Source organism: Calonectris borealis, unplaced genomic scaffold, assembly GCF_964195595.1.
Source record: "Calonectris borealis unplaced genomic scaffold, bCalBor7.hap1.2 HAP1_SCAFFOLD_33, whole genome shotgun sequence".
NCBI lineage: Eukaryota > Metazoa > Chordata > Aves > Procellariiformes > Procellariidae > Calonectris > Calonectris borealis.
In genome coordinates this window covers 45,063-66,020 of record NW_027441449.1, presented here as the reverse complement: position 1 = coordinate 66,020, position 20,958 = coordinate 45,063, and the positions used below count along the sequence as shown (strand labels likewise).

At 60.6% G+C, this 20,958-nt stretch overlaps 1 protein-coding gene across 1 annotated transcript; it reads left to right on the top strand.

Annotated features, from left to right (window-relative positions):
• Window positions 1-16,495: 16,495 nt before the first annotated feature.
• Window positions 16,496-20,735, top strand: LOC142076125 (uncharacterized). The gene is made up of 3 exons (XM_075138508.1): window positions 16,496-16,536; window positions 18,236-18,366; window positions 18,485-20,735. The coding sequence occupies exons 1-3, from the start codon at window positions 16,496-16,498 to the stop codon at window positions 20,176-20,178; spliced, it is 1,866 nt and encodes a 621-aa protein (XP_074994609.1). The 3' UTR covers window positions 20,179-20,735.
• Window positions 20,736-20,958: the final 223 nt, after the last annotated feature.

Sequence of the window (20,958 nt, the reverse complement as noted above, 5' to 3'; positions counted from 1 at the left end):
GCTAGACGTGCTGGCTGTGGGCATTTCCAGTTGCTGGTCATGACCGGGTGCTGGGTCTTGTGGGTGCTGGGTGTGCCCCGGTGCTGGGCATGTCCGGATGCTGTGTGCTCGGCACTTGTTGTTCTGGGTGGTGGGCAGTGAGGGTGCTGGGCGCTGGGGATGCTGGGCAATGCGGTGCTGGGCAGTGGGGCTGCTGGGTGCTGGGCATGTCCAGGGGCTGTGTGTTGGCGGTGGGTGTGCTAGGTTGTGCGCATGTCTGGGAATGAGTGCTGGGCCCTGGGGGTGCTGGGTGGAGGGTATGATGGGTGCATGTCGTGGTTTAACCCCAGCCTGCAAAAAAACCCCACGCAGTCGCTGGCTCTCCTCCCCCCCCCACCCCGTGGGATGGGGGAGAGAATCGGGAGGGCACAAGTAGGAAAACTCCCGGGTTGAGATAAAAACAGTTTAATGGCTGAAATAAAACGAAGTAGAACAGTAATAATAACAATGAGAACAACAACAACAACAGACGATACAAAGCAGGCAATGCAGAATGCAACTGCTCACCGCTGCCTACCGCGTGTCATGAACTGGGGCGGGGGGAGGGGGTGTCGTTTCCCTCCCCCGCCCCCTCCCATTTTTTATACTGAGCAGGATGTCACATGCTATAGAATACCCCATTGGCCAGCTAGGTCAACTACCCCGGCTGTGCTCCCCACCCCCCCGCCACCCCCCACCCCCCCCCGAGCTTCCTGTGGGAGGCCGAAAAGAGAGAACAAAAGTCTCCCGGTGCAAGCACTGCCCAGCAACAGCCAAAGCATTAAGGGGCCATCAACGCTCCTCTCACACCAAACCCAAAAGGCCAGCACACCCCCCAAGCTACTGGGAAGAAAGTTAACTCTGTCCCAGCCGGAAGCAGGACAGTGCTGAGTGCTGTGTATGTCCGGGTGCTGGGCATGTCTGGGTGCGGGGTACTGCGCACTGGGGGTGCTGGGTGGTGGGGGAGCTGGATGGTGGGTGTTTGGTGTGCTGAGTACAGAGCACTGGGGGTGCTGGGTGTGAGACGTGTGGGGGTGCTGGATGGTGGGTGTTTGGTGTGCTGAATACAGAGCACTGGGGGTGCTGGGTGTGAGACGTGTGGGGGTGCTGGATGGTAGGTGTTTGGTGTGCTGAGTACAGAGCACTGGGGGTGGTGGATGCTGAGCGCTGCAGGTGCTGGGTGCTGGGCATGTCCGGGTGCTATGTGCTGATCACTGGAGATGTTGGGGGCTGGTTTGCTGGGATCTGGGCAGTGGTGTGTTGAGTGCTGGGCATGTTTGGGTGTTGGCCATGTCTGGGTGCTGGGTACTGGGCGCTGGCTGTGTGGGGCAGTGGGGGTGCTGTGTGCTGGGCACGTCCGGGTGGTGGGTGTTGGGCAGTGGCAGTGTTGGGTTCTAGGTACTGGGGTGCTGGGCCCTGGTATTGCTGGCTACTATACATAACTGAGTGCAGGGTATGTCTTGGTGCTGGATGCTGGGTACTGGAGGTACTGGGTGCTGGGTGTTGGGCATATGCGGTGCTAGGTGCTGGGCATATGCGGTGCTGGGTGGCTGTGCTGGGGTTGCTGGGTGCTGTGCTGTGAGGGTGCTGGATTCCTGACATGTGCGTGTGCTGTGTGCTGGGCCCTGGTTGTGCCGGGTATGTGTGAGTGCTGGGTGTTGGGCAGTGTGAGTGCTGTGTGGCGGGGCCTGGGCATGTCTGGGTGCTGGGCGGTCGGGATGCTGGGCGGTGGGCAGCAGAGAAGCTGCCTGCTGGGCATGTCTGAGTGCTGGGCATGTGTGGGTGCTGGGTACTGGGCAGTGGGCGGTGGTGGTGCTGTGTGCTGGGCATGTCTGGGTGCTGGGCATGTGTGGGTGCTGGGTACTGGGCAGTGGGGGTGGTGGCGGTGGTGGTGCTGTGTGCTGGGCATGTTGGGCTGCTGGGTTTTGGGCGGTGGGCGTGCTGGGTGTGTGCGTGTGTTGGTTTCTGGGCGCTGGGGGTGCTGGGTGTTGTGCACTGGGGTTGCTGGGTGCTGGGCATGTCCGGGTGGCGGGCACGGCTGGGTGCTGGGCCCTGAGGTTGCTGTGTGCTGGGCACTGGGCTTGCTGGTGCTGCTGGTGCGGGTGCTGGGGGCTAGGTGTTGTCCAAAAAGCGGATTCGTGCCCGGCATGGAAGGAACTGTTGGAGTGACCATGGGTCGGAATAGGAGCGCGTTCCCGGAGTAATGAGGAGTCCCAATGTGGGTATGGTCATTCTCCTTTATTTCAAGATATTGTGCTACTTTTATAAGCTAGCCACAGTAACACGCGCACCTCCGAATCCTCTATTGGTTTACAGTCAGCAAGCACACGAATCTTAACATACACAGATTGGTCAAAAGCAGGTGTCCACGCGAACGCTTCCTGCGCCTGCATTCCGTTACATAATCTACTGATATTTACATTCCTCAGCCTGTTTTTCCTACTCTACTATCACTTCAGAGACTCTAAAACTACAATTGCTCTTTAGCAGCCTTCTACTATTACTAACAAATCCTCAGTGCTTGGAATGTTCATAGGATGACCGTTATTTAATAAAAATCCCTCCACAAGGAACCAATTCCACACGCTCAGGAGAGAGATTGTTTTATTCAGGCCTGGGTGCTCGGTGGACTTGCCACAAATGAAGCACACCAGGTCTAATCACCTTTCTGTTTGTATCCATGCTTCTCATACATATTTTCAGTTTCTCTTTTACATATTCCTTAAATTTCCGAGAACCGATTATAATATTACATCATCCTAGACACATGCGCACTAAAACCTTTAGGGTCTCCTTGAGGGTCTCGGGTGGTCTGTGGTGGTCGGCGGGGTCGTGAACTCTTTGTGAACCTGTTCCTTTCTTTCCTTATAAGGTCGAGGTTTGTCTCCGAGCCACGTCTGGACTACCTTTGTTTACGGTTCTCGTTTCCAAGGTTACTCTTCACTAGAGTCTAACACTGCTTCCAGGAGACACGATTTAGACTACAATTCTACACACCTGCAAACACCACACCTGCTAGTTCCCTAACTTCTAAGCCACAAGTCTTCATTGTGTAGAATTACAGAAGCGAGCCGAGGTACTGGGGCTACTGGTTGCTGGGCCCTGGGAGTGCTGGATACCATGCATAATTGGGTGCAGGGTATGTCTTGCTGGTGGATGCTGGGCACTGGGGCTGCTGGGCATGTCTCGATGCTGTGTGTTGGCGGTGGGTGTGCTGGGTTGTGCGCATGTCCGGGAATTCGTGCTGGGCCCTGGGAGTGCTGGGTGCGGGGAGCTAGGGGTGCTGGCTGTGGGCATTTCCAGGTACTGGTCATGACCAGTGCTGGTTGTTGGGTCTTGTGGGTGCTGGGCGTGTGCAGGTGCTGGGCACGTCCGGATGCTGTGTGCTCGGCACTTGGGGTTCTGGGTGGTGGGCAGTGAGGGTGCACACCAAACACCCACCATCCAGCACGCCCACAAGTCTCACACCCAGCACCCGCAGTGGCAGGAACCAGCATACCCAACACCCAGCTTCCAGCACACCCACTGCCCAGGACCTGCATATGCTGCATTGAACCCAGCACCCCCAGCACCCGGTAACCGATAGCCCCAGCGCCCAGCACGCCAGGGTCCAGCAACCAACACACGCACACGCCCAGCACCCAGCACCCCCACCGCCCAAAACCCAGCACCCCGACGTGCCCAGCACACAGCAGCCCCAGGTACCACCACCCCCAGCGCCAAGCACCCAGCACCACCATTGCTCAGCACCTGGACATGCCCAGCACCTAGCACCACCCCCCCCCAGTGCCCAACACCCAGCACCCACACATACCCAGCACAACCAGGGCCCAGCACACAGTACACGCACATGCCAGGAATCCAGCACCCTCACAGCACAGCACCCAGCAACCCCAGCACAGCCACCCAGCACCGGATATGCCCAACACCCAGCACTGCATATGCCCAGCACCCGGTACCTCCAGCACCAAGCATCCAGCACCAAGACATACCCTGCACTCAGTTTTGCATATTGCCGAGCAATGCCAGGGCCCAGCACCCCCAGTACCTAGCACCCAGCACTCCCACTGCCCAGTACCCAGCACCCCGACATGCCCAGCACACAGCACCCGCACCGCCCCGCACTGCCAGTTCCCAGTACCCAGCACCCAGACATGCCCAGCACCCAGACAAACATGCCCAGCGCCCAACACACCAGAACACAGCAAACCAGCCCCCAAGAACCCCAGTGATCAGCACATAGCACCTGGACATGCCCAGCACCTGCAGCACTCAGCACCCCAAACACCCACCATACAACACACCCACAGGTCTCACACACTTCCGCCCAGTGCCCGGAAACCAGCATACCCAACACTCAGCATCCAGCACCCCCACCCCCCAGCACCCAGTGCCCAGCACGCTGCACTTAGACATGGCCAGCACCCGGACATGCTCAGCACCCAGCAACACAGGGGCACAGAACCCAGCAGCCCCAGCGCCCAGAAACCAACCACCCCAGCGTCCAGCACCCAGTACACCCAGGGCCCGGCAACCAACACCCGCACATGCCCAGCACCCCCACCACCCAGCACAGGGACATGCCCAGCACCCAGCACACCCAAAGACCATCACCCCCAGCGCCAAGCACCCAGCACCGCCATTGCCTAGCACCCGGACACGCCCAGCACCCAGCACCACCACCGCCCACCACTGCCAGCGCACAGTACCCAGCACCCGGACATGCCCAGCACTCAGACATGCCTAGCAGGCAGCTTCCCTGCTCCCCATCGCCCAGAACCTCCAGTGCCCATCACCCAGCACCCAGACATGCCCAGCGCCCACCACACAGCACCCACACTGCCCAACACCCACACATACCCAGCACAACCAGGGAAGAGCACACAGCACACGCACGTGCCAAGAAACAAGCACCCCCAGAGCACAGAACCCAGCAACTCCAGAGCACAGGCCCAGCACCGGATATGCCCAGCACCCAGTACCTCCAGCACCAAGAGATACCCTGCACTCAGTTATGCATAGTACCCAGCAACACCAGGGCCCTGCAACCGCACCAGCCAGCATCCAGCAACCCGAGTGCCCAGCCCCCATCAACCTCAGGGCCCAGCCCCCAGCACCCGCACATTCCCAGCACCCAGCAACCCCACTGCCCAACCCACCCCCCGGACATGCCCAGCACACAGCACCCCCAGGGACCACCACCCCCAGCGCCCAGTACCCAGCACCTGGACATGCCCAGCACCCAAACATGCCCAGCACGCTACACACCAGAACACAGCAAACCAGCCCCCAACATCCCCAGTGATCAGCACGTAGCACCCAGACATGCCCAGCACCCAGCACCCTGCACCCAGTACACCAAACACCCACCACCATACAGGTCTCGCAGCCAGCACCTCCCCAGTGCCCAGAAACCAGCATACCCAACACCTCCACAGCCCAAGAACCCGTTTACCCAGCATCCAGACATGCCCAGCACTCGGACATACACAGCACTCCCAGGGCCCAGCACTAACTCCTGGACAGGCGCACAACCCAGCACCCCAACCGCCAACAAACAGCACCTGGACATGCCCACCACTCAGCAGCCCCAGGGCCCAGCACCCAGCACCGCAACAGCCAGCATCCCCAGCGTCCAGCACCCTCACCGCCGACCACCCAGAACCCCAAGTGCCGAGCACACAGCATCCGCACATGCCCAGCACCTGGTCATGTCCAGCAACTGAAATGCCCAAAGCCAGCACCCCTAGCTCCCAGCAGCCAGTACCCCCAGTGCCCAGCATCAGTCATGCCAAGGACGAGGACATGCCCAGCACCCAACACCCCAGTGGCCAACACCCAATACCCCCAGCACCCAGCAGCGAGACATACCCTGCACCCGCTTATCCATAGTACCCAGCACTCCCAGGGCCCAGCAACCAGCACCCACAGGACTTAGCACCCAGCAACCCCAGTGCCCAGCACCCAATACCCCCAGCTCCCTGTAGCCCCAGAACCCAGCATCCAGCAGCAAGACATACCCTGCACCCGCTTATGCGTAGTACCCAGCACTCCCAGCCCCCAGCAGTCGCGCTGCCCAGCACCCAGCAACCCCAGTGCACAGCACCCACTAACCCCAGTGCCCAGCATCCCCAGTGCACAGCATCCAGCATATGGACATACCCAGCACACGGACATACCCACTAGCCAGCACCCCTAGTGCCCAGCACCCAAAACTCCCTCCATCCATCACCCAGACATGCCCAGTGCTCAGCGCCCCCAACAGCCAGGATCAGAAAATGCCCAGCAACAAGCACTCCCATGCCTACCACCGCCAGTGCCCAATAACCAGCACACAGACAATGCCCACCAGCCAGCATCCAGAACCCAGCGCCAAGCACTCAGTACACAGGCATGCCCAGCACCCTGATATGCATAGTCCCCAGCACCCCCACTGCCCAGCAGTCCCAGTGCCCCGGACCCATCACTTGGACATGCTCAGCACCCAGAGATGTCCAGCACCCCGCATGCCCAGTGCCTAGAACCCAGTACCCCCAATGACCAGCACCCAGCGCAGCCAGTGCCCAGCACTGCCTGTAGCCCGCATCCACCACCCAGGCACGATCATCACCTGCCCATTCCCAGCACCAAATCCTCCCAGTGCCCAGCACAGGGACATGGCGAGCACCCAGATATGCCCAACACCCAGCAACCGCAGCACCCAGACCTGTCCAGAACCCACTCCACTCAGGGCCTAGCACACAGTACCCCCACGACCCAGCACCGACACATGCCCAGCACCAAGCACTGCCAAAGATCCCAAGGGGTGCTAGGTGTGCTGGATGTTGCGCATTTGCGGTGCTGGAGATGGCTGGGTGCTGGGCAGCTGAGAAGGGGCTGTAAAGGGAAGGTGAGCACTGCGAACATATTTCAGTCCTGGCAAAACGTGTGTGGGAGCTCGACGGGGCGCTTGTCTGCTTTGCAGTTGGGCTGCGGCAAGGTTGACGGTTGAGTGCTACGGCAAGCGCCTAGCCCCGGTGGTGGTGGGGACCTCAAAGGGCTGCCGGGGCAGGCGAGTGCAAGGAACGCCAGTCATCTTGGTTCCCTCTGTGTTGGAGCGCCATCTGGTGGGTAGACGTTTCAGAGCCTGGCTCTGCTGAAGGTAAGATGTAGGTTGATGTTTAGGTGGGAGACCAAAGAGAAGGGAGCAGGGGTTGGTGGGGCTGAGGAGGGGCTGACAAGAGATCACGAGGGCCAGCATCAGCCTTCATTCCTGGCCACGTCTGCCCCAGAGCCCCATGTGGTGGGTGGCCGCTTCGGAGCTTGGCCCTGATGAGGAGAAGGGATATGTCGAGGATAACTGGGGGAACAGACACAGAGCGCCGGTGTTGGTGGGGCTGCCTAGGGACTGCAAACGGAAGGCGAGGTCCGGCATCAGCCTTAATTCCTGGCTATCTCAATGCGAAGCCCCATGTGGAGTGTGGCCGCTGCGGCGCTTTGCCCTGATGAGGGTAAGGGATCTGTCGAGGCTAAGTGGGAGAACAGATACAGAGCCGCGGTATTGGTGGGGCTGAGAAGGGGCTGCAAAGAGATCGTGAGGGCCAGCATCAACCTTGATTCCAGGATACTTCAGTACCTAAGCCCCACGTGGGGAGTCGTCTCTTCGGAGCTTGGCTCCAATGAGGGTAAGGGATAGGTCGCTGTTAGGTGCGAGCAGTGACACAGAGCCCCGGTATTGGTGGGGCTGAGACGGGGCTGCCCTTCAGTGCCTGAGCCCCATGTTGAGGGTGGCCTCTTCGGAGCTTGGCTCCGATGAGGGTAAGGGATATGTTGAGGATAAGGTGGAGAACAGAGACAGAGCCCCGGTTTTGGTGGGGCTACCAAGGGAAGGTGAGGGCTAGCATCAAGCTGGATTTCTGCTTACCTTAGTGCCAAGCTCCACGTGGAGGGTGGCCGCTTCGGAGCTTGGCCCTGATGAGGGTCAGGGCTCGGTTGAGGTTAGGTGGGAGAACAGGCACAGAGCCCCGGTGTTGGTGGGGCTGGGAAGGGGCTGCCAAGGGACCGTGAGGGGCAGCATCAGCCTTGGTTCCTGGCTACTTCAGTGCCTAGCTCCATGTGGCCGGTGGCCACTTCGGAGCTTGGCCCTGATGAGGGTCTCGGCTAGGTTGAGGTTAGGAGGGAGAAGAGGCAGAGAGCCCCGGTGTTGGTGGGCTTGCCTAGGGACTACAAATGGAAGGTGAGGGCCAGCACCACCCTTGATTCCTGGCTATCTCAGTGCCAAGCCCCATGTGGAGTGTGGCCGCTGCGGCGCTTTGCCCTGATGAGGGTAAGGGATCTGTCGAGGCTAAGTGGGAGAACAGATACAGAGCCGCGGTATTGGTGGGGCTGAGAAGGGGCTGCAAAGAGATCGTGAGGGCCAGCATCAACCTTGATTCCAGGCTACTTCAGTACCTAAGCCCCACGTGGGGAGTGGTCACTTCGGAGCTTGGCCCTGATGAGGGTCAGGGCTCGGTTGAGGTTAGGTGGGAGAACAGGCACAGAGGCTCGTCATTTGTGCGGCTGAGAAGGGGCTGCCCTTCAGTGCCTGAGCCCCATGTTGAGGGTGGCCTCTTCGGAGCTTGGCTCCGATGAGGGTAAGGGATATGTCGAGGATAAGGTGGAGAACAGAGACAGAGCCCCGGGTTTGGTGGGGCTACCAAGGGAAGGTGAGGGCTAGCATCAAGCTGGATTTCTGCTTACCTTAGTGCCAAGCTCCACGTGGAGGGTGGCCGCTTCGGAGCTTGGCCCTGATGAGGGTCTCGGCTAGGTTGAGGTTAGGTGGGAGAACAGGCACAGAGCCCCGGTGTTGGTGGGGCTGAGAAGGGGCTGCCAAGGGACCGTGAGGGGCAGCATCAGCCTTGGTTCCTGGCTACTTCAGTGCCTAGCTCCATGTGGCCGGTGGCCACTTCGGAGCTTGGCCCTGATGAGGGTCTCGGCTAGGTTGAGGTTAGGAGGGAGAAGAGGCAGAGAGCCCCGGTGTTGGTGGGCTTGCCTAGGGACTGCAAATGGAAGGTGAGGGCCAGTACCACCCTTGATTCCTGGCTATCTCAGTCCCAAGCCCCAAGTGGAGTGTGGCCGCTGCGGCGCTTTGCCCTGATGAGGGTAAGGGATCTGTCGAGGCTAAGTGGGAGAACAGATACAGAGCCCCGGTATTGGTGGGGCTGAGAAGGGGCTGCAAAGAGATCGTGAGGGCCAGCATCAACCTTGATTCCAGGCTACTTCAGTACCTAAGCCCCACGTCGGAGTGGTCGCTTCGGAGCTTGGCCCTGATGAGGGTCAGGGCTCGGTTGAGGATAGGTGGGAGAACAGGCACAGAGCCACGGTGTTGGTGGGTCTGCCTAGGGATTACAAATGGAAGGTGAGGGCCACCATCAGCCTTGGTTCCTGGCTATCTCAGTGCCTGAGCCCCATGTTGAGGGTGGCCTCTTCGGAGCTTGGCTCCAATGAGGGTAAGGGATATGTCGAGGATAAGGTGGAGAACAGAGACAGAGCCCCGGTTTTGGTGGGGATACCAAGGGAAGGTGGGGGCCAGCATCAAGATGCATTTCTGGTTACCTTAGTGCCAAGCTCCACGTGGAGGGTGGCCGCTTTGGAGCTTGGCCCTGATGAGGGTCTGGGCGAGGTTGAGGTAAGGTGGGAGAACAGAGAGAGAGCCCCGGCATTGTTGCGTCTGAGAAGGGGCTGCGAAGTGATCGTGAGAGCCAGCATCAACCTTGTTTCCTGGCTACTTCAGTGCCAAGCCCCATGTGGAGGGTGGCCGCTTCAGAGGTGGCCCTGGGGAGGGTCAGGGATATGTCGAGGATAAGTGGGAGAACAGCGACAGAGCCCCGGTGTTGGTGGGGCTGAGGAGGGGCCCCCAAGAGACCGTGAGGGCCAGCATCCGCCTTGGTTCCTTGCTACTTCAGTGCCTAGCTCTATGTGGTGGGTGGCCACTTCGGAGCTTGGCCCTGATGAGGGTAAGGGATAGGTCGCTGTTAGGTGCGAGCAGAGGTACAGTGCCACGGTGTTGATGGGGCTGAGAAGTGGCTGCCAAGAGATCGTGAGGGCCAGCATCGTCCTTGATTCCTGGCTATTTCTGTGCCTGAGCCGTAGGAGGTGGGTGGCCGTTTCGGAACTTGCCTCTGAGGAGGATAAGGGATAGTTTGAGGTTCTGCGTAGATAACGAGATCCTTCTGCATTAGTTAACGCCACCCACCACATGGACCCACCACGGGACCCTTCCCGGTCCCACCACCCCTCTCCCTTATTCTCAAACCTAAGTATCAACCTTTGCCTTACCATCTCTCGAGCCCATTTCGTAAACGGCTTCCCACCAGAGGGCGCTCCAACACAGAAAGAACCAGGATTGAAGCTGTTTCTGGCTCTTGCCTTTCGTGGCAGGCCTTTCCGAGGGAGCTGCTCTCGCTCTACCACCCAACCAGCAACCTTACCACAGCCCAACTGCAAAGCAGTCGATCCCTTCTTCGGGCTCCCATAAACTAACAGGCAAGACTGAAAGATGTTCACACATTGGTGGTGCCTGGTGCTAGGCATGTTCCGTTGCTCAGTCGTGGGTTGTTGGGCACTGCGGGGACTGGCTTCTTGTCATGTCCTGGTGCTGGGGCTGCTGGGTGCTGTGTGCTGGGCTCCAGGGCTGCTGGGCATGTCGAGGTGCTGTGCATTGGCGGTGCGTGTGCTGGGTTGTGTGCATGTGTGGGAATCAGTGCTGGGCCATGGGAGTGCTGGGCCCTGCCAGTGCTGGGTGGAGGGTATGATGGGTGCATGTGTTGGTTTAACCCCAGCCAGCAAATAAACCCCACGCAGCCACTGGCTCACCTCCCCCCCCCACCCCGTGGGATTGGGGAGAGAATCGGGAGGGCACAAATAGGAAAGCTCCCGGGTTGAGATAAAAACAGTTTAATGATTGAAATAAAACGAAGTAGAACAGTAATAATAACAATGAGAGCAACAACAACAACAGACAACAATGAAGCAGGCAATGCACAATGCAACTGCTCACCGCTGTCGACCGTGTGTCGTGAACGGGGGGGGGGGAGAGCCCCCTCCCCCGCCCCCTCCCATTTTTTATACTGAGCAGGATGTCACATGCTATAGAATACCCCATTGGCCAGCTGGGTCAACTCCGCTGGCTGTGCTCCCCATCCCCCCGCCCCCCCACCCCCCCCCCCGAGCTTCCTGTGGGAGGCCGAAAAGAGAGAACAAAAGTCTCCCGGTGCAAGCACCGCCCAGCAACAGTCAAAGCATTAAGGGGCCATCAATGCTCCTCTCACACCAAACCCAAAAGCCAGCACACCCCCCCAAGCTACTGGGAAGAAAGTTAACTCTGTCCCAGCCGGAAGCAGGACAGTGCAGTGCACTGGAGTTCTGAGTGCTGGGTCCTAGGGGTACTGTGTATGTTCGGGTGCTGGGCATATCCGCGTGCGGGTACTGGACAGTTGGGGTGGTGGTGGTACTGGATGCTGGGCATTGGGTATGCTGGTTTCTGGGCACTGGGGGTGGTGGGTGCTGAGCGCAGCGTGTGCTGGGTGCTATGTGCAGATCACTGGGGATGGTGGGGGCTGGTTTGCTGCTTTCTGGTGTGTTGGGCGCTGGGCATGTTTGGGTGCTGGGCACGTCTGGGTGCTGGGCACGGGCAGTGGGGGTGCTGGGTACGTCCGGGTGGTGGGTATTGGGCGGTGGGAGTGCTGGGTGCTAAGTACTGGGGATGCTGGGCCCTGGCATTGCTTGGTACTTTGCATAACTGAGTGCAGGGTATGTCTTGGTGCTGGCCATATCCGGTGCTGGCCATATCCGGTGCTAGGTGTGTGCTCTGGGTTTGCTGGGTGCTGTGCTGTGAGGGTGCTGGATTCCTGGCATGTGCGTGTGCTGTGCCCTGGTTGTGCTGGGTATGTGTGGGTGCTGGGTGTTGGGCAGTATGGGTGCTGTGTGGTGGGCGCTGGGCATGTCCCGGTGCTGGGTGATGGGCACTGGAGGTCCTGGGCGATGGGGAGCAGGGAAGCTGCCTGGTAGGAATGTCTCAGTGCTGGGCATATCCGGGTGCTTGGTACTGTGCACTGGTGGTGGTGGTACTGGGTGCTGGGCATGTCCCGGTGCTAGGCAATGGCGGTGCTGGGTGCTTGGCGCTGGGCGTGATAGTCTTTGGGTGTGCTGGGTGGTGAGGGTGCTGGGCATGTGCGGGTGTTGGTTGCTGGGCCCTGGGTGTACTGGGTGCTGGACACTGGGGTGGTTGGTTTCTGGGCACTGGGGCTGCTGGGTTCTGTGGACTGGGGTTGCTGGGTGCTGGGCATGTCTGGGTGCTGAGCAATGGCTGGCTGCTGGGTTCTGGGCCCTGAGGTTGCTGGGTGCTGGGCACCGGCCTTGCTGGGTGCTGGTTGGTGTGGGTGCTGGGGGCTAAGTGCTGGTTGCTGGGCCCTGGGAGTGCTGGGTATTATGCATAAGCAGGTGCAGGGTATCTCTTGCTGCTTGGTGCTGGGGCTACTGGGTGCTGGGCACTGGGGCGGCTGGGCATGTCCAGGGGCTGTGTGTTGGCGGTGGGTGTGCTAGGTTGTGCGCATGTCTGGGAATGAGTGCTGGGCAATGGGGGTGCTGGGTGGAGGGTATGATGGGTGCATGTCATGGTTTAACCTGGCATGTGTGTGTGCTGGGCCCTGGTTGTGCTGGGTATGTGTGGGTGCTGGGTGTTGGGCAGTGTGGGTGCTGGGTGGTCGGGGTGCTGGGCGGTCGCGATGCTGGGCGGTGGGCAGCAGGGAAGCTGCCTGCTGGGCACATCTGGGTGCTGGGCATGTCCAGGTGCTGGGCAGTGGTAGTGCTGGGTGCGTGGTGCTGGGGGTGGTGGTCCCTGGTGGTGCTGCATGCTGGGCATGTCCGGGTGCTGGGTGGTTGGAGTGTTGGGTGCATGCGAATGTTGGTTTCTGAGCCCTGGGAGTGCTGGGCACTGGGGCTGTTGGTTTCTGGGCGCTGGGGCTTCTGGGTTGTGTGCACTGGGGTTGCTGGGTGCTGGGCATGTCTGTGTGCTGGGCAATGGCTGGCTGCTGGGTTCTGGGCCCTGAGGTTGCTGGGTACTGGCCTTGCTGGGTGCTGGCTGGTGTGGGTGCTGGAGGCTAAGTACTCGGGGTGCTGGTTGCTGGGCCCTGGGAGTGCTGGGTACCATGCATAAGCGGGTGCAGGGTATCTCTTGCTGCTGGGTGCTGGGGATGCTGGGTGCTGGGGGTGCTGGGGCTGCTGGGTGCTGGGCATGTCCAGGGGCTGTGTGTTGGCGGTGGGTGTGCTAAGTTGTGCGCATGTCTGGGAATGAGTGCTGGGCCCTGGGGGTGCTGGGTGGAGGGTATGATGGGTGCATGTCGTGGTTTAACCCCAGCCTGCAAAAAAACCCCACGCAGCCGCGGGCTCTCCTCCCCCCCCCACCCCGTGGGATGGGGGAGAGAATCGGGAGGGCACAAGTAGGAAAACTCCCGGGTTGAGATAAAAACAGTTTAATGGCTGAAATAAAACGAAGTAGAACAGTAATAATAACAATGAGAGCAACAACAACAACAGACGATACAAAGCAGGCAATGCAGAATGCAACTGCTCACCACTGCCGACCGCGTGTCATGAACTGGGGCGGGGGGAGGGGGTGTCGTTTCCCCCCCCCGCCCCCTCCCATTTTTTATACTGAGCAGGATGTCACATGCTATAGAATACCCCATTGGCCAGCTAGGTCAACTACCCCGGCTGTGCTCCCCCCCCCCGCCACCCCCCACCCCCCCCCGAGCTTCCTGTGGGAGGCCGAAAAGAGAGAACAAAAGTCTCCCGGTGCAAGCACCGCCCAGCAACAGCCAAAGCATTAAGGGGCCATCAACGCTCCTCTCACACCAAACCCAAAAGGCCAGCACACCCCCCAAGCTACTGGGAAGAAAGTTAACTCTGTCCCAGCCGGAAGCAGGACAGTGCTGAGTGCTGTGTATGTCCGGGTGCTGGGCATGTCTGGGTGCGGGGTACTGCGCACTGGGGGTGCTGGGTGGTGGGGGTGCTGGATGGTGGGTGTTTGGTGTGCTGAGTACAGAGCACTGGGGGTGCTGGGTGTGAGACGTGTGGGGGTGCTGGATGGTAGGTGTTTGGTGTGCTGAGTACAGAGCACTGGGGGTGGTGGATGCTGAGCGCTGCAGGTGCTGGGTGCTGGGCATGTCCGGGTGCTATGTGCTGATCACTGGAGATGTTGGGGGCTGGTTTGCTGGGATCTGGGCAGTGGTGTGTTGAGTGCTGGGCATGTTTGGGTGCTGGCCATGTCTGGGTGCTGGGTACTGGGCGCTGGCTGTGTGGGGCAGTGGGGGTGCTGTGTGCTGGGCACGTCCGGGTGGTGGGTGTTGGGCAGTGGCAGTGTTGGGTTCTAGGTACTGGGGTGCTGGGCCCTGGTATTGCTGGCTACTATACATAACTGAGTGCAGGGTATGTCTTGGTGCTGGATGCTGGGTACTGGAGGTACTGGGTGCTGGGTGTTGGGCATATGCGGTGCTAGGTGCTGGGCATATGCGGTGCTGGGTGGCTGTGCTGGGGTTGCTGGGTGCTGTGCTGTGAGGGTGCTGGATTCCTGACATGTGCGTGTGCTGTGTGCTGGGCCCTGGTTGTGCCGGGTATGTGTGAGTGCTGGGTGTTGGGCAGTGTGGGTGCTGTGTGGCGGGGCCTGGGCATGTCTGGGTGCTGGGCGGTCGGGATGCTGGGCGGTGGGCAGCAGAGAAGCTGCCTGCTGGGCATGTCTGAGTGCTGGGCATGTGTGGGTGCTGGGTACTGGGCAGTGGGGGTGGTGGGCGGTGGTGGTGCTGTGTGCTGGGCATGTCTGGGTGCTGGGCATGTGTGGGTGCTGGGTACTGGGCAGTGGGGGTGGTGGCGGTGGTGGTGCTGTGTGCTGGGCATGTTGGGCTGCTGGGTTTTGGGCGGTGGGCGTGCTGGGTGTGTGCGTGTGTTGGTTTCTGGGCGCTGGGGGTGCTGGGTGTTGTGCACTGGGGTTGCTGGGTGCTGGGCATGTCCGGGTGGCGGGCACGGCTGGGTGCTGGGCCCTGAGGTTGCTGCGTGCTGGGCACTGGGTTTGCTGGTGCTGCTGGTGCGGGTGCTGGGGGCTAGGTGTTGTCCGAAAAGCGGATTCGTGCCCGGCGTGGAAGGAACCAATTCCACACGCTCAGGAGAGATATTGTTTTATTCAGGCCTGGGTGCTCGGTGGACTTGCCACAAATGAAGCACACCAGGTCTAATCACACAACAAAAGGAGGGCCCACAGGCCAGAGCCTGTGGAACTAAACTAGAGCCCAAGGAACAAAATCAGAGCCCGAGGAACAAAACCAGAGCCCGAGGAAGAAAAGCACGGCCCGAGGAAGAAAAGGAGGGCCCGAGGAAGAAAAGGAGGGCCCGAGGAACAAAACGAGAGCCCGAGGGAAAAAACCAGAGCCCGAGGAAGAAAACCAGAGCCCGAGGAAGAAAACCAGGGACCGAGGAACAAAAGATGGGCCCGAGGAATAAAACCAGAGCCTGTGGAACTAAACCAGAGCCCGAGGAACAAAACCAGAGCCTGAGGAACAAAACCAGAGCCCGAGGAAGAAAAGCAGGGCCCGAGGAAGAAAAGCAGGGCCTGAGGAACAAAACGAGAGCCCGAGGGAAAAAACCAGAGCCCGAGGAACAAAACCAGAGCCCGAGTAGAAAAACCAGAGCTGGAGGAACAAAACCAGAGCCCGAGGAACAGAACCAGAGCCCGAGGAACAAAACCAGAGACTGAGGAACAAATGGAGGGTCCGAGGAACAAAACGAGATCCTTGGAACCAAACCAGTGCCCGAGGAGCTAAAGCAGAGCTGGAAGAACAAAACCAGAGCCCGAGGAACAAAACTAGCCCTCGAGGAAGAAAACCAGAGCCCGAGGAAGACAACGAGAGCTAGAGGAGCAAAATCACAGCTTTCTGCCGCGCTCCTTGCTGCCACCGTGCGACCAAAATTCGGTACTGCAGCTCGGGCGCCGCGCATGCGCGGTGGCGCTCTCTGCCGCGCTCCTTGCTGCCACCGTGCGACCAAAGTTCGGTACTGCAACTCGGGCGCCGCGGATGCGCGGTGGCGCGCTTTGCCGCGCTCCCTGCTGCCACGGTGCGACCAAAATTCGGTACTGCAGCTCGGGATTCGGGCATGCGCGGTGGCGCGCTTTGCCGTACTCGCTGCTGCCACCATGCGACCAAAATTCGGTAGTGAAGCTCTGGAGCCGCGCATGCGCGGTGGCGCGCTTTGCCGCGCTCCTTGCTGCCAGCGTGCGACCGAAATTCGGTACTGCAGCTCGGGATTCGCGCGTGCGCGGTGGCGCGCTTTGCCGTGCTCCCTGCTGCCACCGTGCGACCAAAATTCGGTACTGCGGCGCGAGTGCCGCGCATGCGCAGTGGCGCGCTTTGCTGCACTCCCTGCTGCCACCGAGCGAACAAAATTCGGTACTGCAGTTCGGGAGCCGCGCATGCGCGGTAGCGTCCCTGTGATGCACGCTAGCCTCTACCCGTAACAGCAATGCCCTGCTGCGGTGTCTGCGGGGTGTTTCCCCACGCGCTCGTTGCTGCTCCTCGGTAAGGAAATACCGCTGTCGCCAGACGTATGCAAAGTGCAGCACTGCAGCGCCACTGCCGCCCCTGGGCAAGCGCTGTCCGGCGGGTGCTCGCTGCTGCTGTCGTCTCGTAGCCGAAGCCAGGTACTGCAGCGTTGGCACCGCACAGGTGAGCGGCGGGCTGCCGGGAGCCGGGCGGAGGGGCCGCGCCGGGTCGGAGCGGGCGCCGCCGGGAGCCGCGCGGAGGGGCCGCGCCGGGTCGGAGCGGGCGCCGCCGGGAGCCGCGCGGAGGGGGCCGCGCCGGGTCGGAGCCGGCGCCGCGGGGAGCCGCGCGGAGGGGGCCGCGCCGGGTCGGAGCCGGCGCCGCGGGGAGCCGCGCGGAGGGGGCCGCGCCGGGTCGGAGCCGGCGCCGCGGGGAGCCGCGCGGAGGGGGCCGCGCCGGGTCGGAGCCGGCGCCGCGGGGAGCCGCGCGGAGGGGGCCGCGCCGGGTCGGAGCCGGCGCCGCCGGGAGCCGCGCGGAGGGGGCCGCGCCGGGTCGGAGCCGGCGCCGCGGGGAGCCGCGCGGAGGGGCCGCGCCGGGTCGGAGCGGGCGCCGCCGGGAGCCGCGCGGAGGGGCCGCGCCGGGTCGGAGCCGGCGCCGCCGGGAGCCGCGCGGACGGGCCGCGCCGGGTCGGAGCCGGCGCCGCGGGGAGCCGCGCGGAGGGGCCGCGCCGGGTCGGAGCCGGCGCCGCGGGGAGCCGCGCGGAGGGGCCGCGCCGGGTCGGAGCGGGCGCCGCCGGGAGCCGCGCGGAGGGGCCGCGCCGGGTCGGAGCCGGCGCGCGGGGAGCCGCGCGGAGGGGGCCGCGCCGGGTCGGAGCCGGCGCCGCGGACGGGCCTCGCCGGGCCGGAGCCGGCGCCGCGGGGAGCCGCGCGGACGGGCCGCGCCGGGTCGGAGCCGGCGCCGCGGGGAGCCGCGCGGACGGGCCGCGCCGGGTCGGAGCCGGCGCCGCGGGGAGCCGCGCGGACGGGCCGCGCCGGGTCGGAGCCGGCGCCGCGGGGAGCCGCGCGGAGGGGCCGCGCCGGGTCGGAGCGGGCGCCGCCGGGAGCCGCGCGGAGGGGCCGCGCCGGGTCGGAGCCGGCGCGCGGGGAGCCGCGCGGAGGGGGCCGCGCCGGGTCGGAGCCGGCGCCGCGGACGGGCCTCGCCGGGTCGGAGCCGGCGCCGCGGGGAGCCGCGCGGACGGGCCGCGCCGGGTCGGAGCCGGCGCCGCGGGGAGCCGCGCGGACGGGCCGCGCCGGGTCGGAGCCGGCGCCGCGGGGAGCCGCGCGGACGGGCCGCGCCGGGTCGGAGCCGGCGCCGCGGGGAGCCGCGCGGACGGGCCGCGCCGGGTCGGAGCCGGCGCCGCGGGGAGCCGCGCGGAGGGGGCTGCGCCGTGTTTGCCAGTGCGTGCCGGCAGGTGCAGTTTTTGCGGACTCGGCTGCCGGGCTGCTCTTAGGCGTGTGCGACGAGGTGTAGTCCTTCCTACCGCCGCGGCCCCCGCGGCACGGCACGTGGTCTAGTTTTGTTGCCGGTTTCGTGTGTTTTCCTGCGGGCTTCCAGCTGCTCCTTGAAAAGCGGTGTTACCGGCTGTGGACAGGAGCTGCCGCGGCTGAAGCTGGAGATGCCATAGAAACGTAAAGAAGAAGAAATCGAAGGCCATCTGGCTGGCAGCTGTCTCCTGCTGCAGGCAAGAAAGAGCCTGCCTCTCCGGCTGAGGAAGGATCCTTCTTTGTAGTGCACAGCAGGCCAGGCTGCCAACACGGACCGCAGGGTTTGTATGCATCACCAACAGCGCGGTACGGCCACGAGCCATTGCATGAGTGAGCAAGGATACTTGTCTAGGAAGCCTTATCTCGTAAGAGCTGTGAGACACCCATATATTCTCTTAGGTGGAGGACAGCCAAGCGACCAGAGTTGCAGAAGAGGAAGGGAGGAGAGAAGGAGAAAGAAGCGTCTGAACTGTCAAAGTCTCCTGGCAGCACCAAGAGCGAGAGCTGTGGTGAGGGTGAGTCCCGGGCCCTCGAGGCCCTGTCTCCCCTCTTGTGCATCCTGGGCCCTCCCTGCCTCTCTCCTGGCCCCCTCTCTTTCACATGCTCTTGTGAGTTTTTTTTTCTTTTTTGTCTCTTCCCCTGTACCTCTCCTCTTCTCTCTATTTTTGTGTCCTGCTCCCTCTCCCTTTTTTTTTTTTCATTCTCTGTCTCTGTCCTGTAGGCATCACTGCATTGCTTTTCCATCTCTTTGTCCTGATCTGCATCCGTCTTTTTTTCCCCAACAATTTCTTTGGCCTGTTCCCTTGCATTCTTTTCCTCTCCGCGCCTGTACATGCCGCGCCGTGTCCCTGCCTTCCTCTCTCTCTTTCTCTTTCCATCTCTTTCTCTATCCCTTTGTCTTGCTTACTATCACTGTTTTTTTTCATTGTGTATCTCACTGTCCCAGTCCTTCTTCCTGTTTGTCTCTTACTCTCTCTGACCCTTTGTGCTGCTCCCTGCCTCTTTTTTTTTTTTTTGTTCTCCATCTCTCTGCAGGGCTCCTAATACCTCTTTTTCTTTCTCTAACCCCCTGTGCTTCTCATGGTCTCTGTCTTTCTCTCTCTTGTTATTATTCTTGTCTGTTGCTCTGTCTTGCTTTCTGTCCTGTTGTTTCTTGCTATATCCCTTTGTCCCACTCCCTACCCATATTCATATTCCTCTCTGTCCTGTTGACCATCCCAGATTTTTTCCTCCATCCTCATCACGCTGCTGCCCTGATTTTTCTTTTTCTGCCCTGCTCCCCGTTGCTCTTTCTGTCTCTTCTCGTCTGTCTTTGCTGCTTTTTTCTCCATCTCTGTGCAGATCCCTGTCCCTTTTTTTTCTTGCTGTCCCTCTGCCCTGCTTCCTCTCACTATCTTTTCTGTCTTTCTCTCTCTGTCCCATGCCCTCTCCCATCCTTTCTTACTGTATCCTCCTGTCCAGCTAGCTCTCCATTCTTTCCTTGCTCTCTTCCTCAGTATTTTTTCTTTCTCTGTTGCTCTCTCCCACTGCCCATCATAGTTGGTTTTTTCCTCCAATGCTGTTCTACTCTCTGTCCCTTTTTTCTCTCTCTGTCATTCTGTCATGCCCCCTGTGTGTATTTTTTAATTCCTCCGTCTCTATCCTGCAGCCCATCACTATTTTTTCATCTTCCATCCCTTTGCCCTGCTCCCTGTCCTTGTTTCTCTTTCCCTTTGTTCTGCCTCCCCATCCTTTTTTCCTTTCTTGTTCCATCTCCCTGTCCTGCTTCCTGTCCCCCCCCCGTTTCTTTGTCCTTCTCCTTGCCTTTCCCCCCATTTCTCTGCCCTGTTCCCTCTTTGTTTTTTTTGTTCTCTGTCACTCTATCCTGCTCCCTGTCACTGTTTTTTCTCACTCCATTTCTGTCCTGCAGCCCAGTGCAGTTTTTTTCTTCTCCTTTCCTGTCTCCTGCTGCCCATTGTAGGCTTTTTCCCCTCCATCTCTGTCCTGCTCCCTGTCTCTTATTTTTGGCTGCCTTTCACTTTGTCCTGCCTCCCTGTCCCTTTTTTCTCTCTCTGTATCACCTTGTCTTGCTCCCTGTCCCTGTCTTTCTCTGACAATCAGTGTCCTGCTCCTTGTCCTTCTTTCTCCCCTCTATCCCCCATCCTTCTTGCTGTCTTTCTTTTTTCTCTTTCTATCCTTCTGCTCCAATGCTTCTTTCTCCACCTCTGTCCTGCTCCCTGCCCCTTGTTTCCTCTCACTCTTCCTCTGTCCTGCTTCGTGTCCCCGTTTTTTCTGCCTTTCTTTCTCTGTCCTGCTGCCTGTCCAGTTGCTTCTTGCTATACCTCCCCGTTCAGCCAGCTCTCCCTTTTTCCTTTCTCTCCTCCTCTGTCCTGCTCCCTGGCCCTTTTTTCTCTTCCTCTGTCTCTGTCCTCTAGCCCATTGCTGTTTTTTTTCCCCCTTCTTGCTCTCTTTGTACAGATCTGATCCTCTCTTTATTTCTCAATCCCTTTGTCCTGTTCCCTGTCCTTTTTCTCTCTTTGTTTGTATGTCCTGCGCCCTGTCACCATCTGTGTCGCTCCTTTGTTCTTCCTCTCCTCCCCCCGCCCCGTCTCTCTATCCCTCTGTCCTGTTCACCGACCCTACATTTTCTTGCTTCATCTCTCGGCAGGGCTCCTTGTCCCTGTTTTTCTTGATTTCGCTGCCTCTCTGACCTTTTCTTTCGACCTTTCTTTCTCTCTCTGCTCCTCGGTCTTCTCTCTTGTCTTATTTTTGTCTTTCTAGCCCCCTGTCCTGCTCCCCATCACTGTATTTTCTTTCTCCATTTCTCTGCCCTGCTCCCCATCCCTCTCTTTCTTTCTCCATCCTGCTGTGCTGCTCCTCATCCTTCCTTCCCT

Excerpts from the sequence above, each read along its gene's own strand:
- LOC142076125 (XM_075138508.1), top strand. The coding sequence starts at position 16,496 with ATGCGCGGTAGCGTCCCTGTGATGCACGCTAGCCTCTACCC. Across the intron at positions 16,537-18,235 it reads ATGCACGCTAGCCTCTACCC|AAGAAGAAATCGAAGGCCAT; the intron begins GTAACAGCAATG and ends AGAAACGTAAAG. Across the intron at positions 18,367-18,484 it reads CTGCCAACACGGACCGCAGG|GTGGAGGACAGCCAAGCGAC; the intron begins GTTTGTATGCAT and ends ATATTCTCTTAG.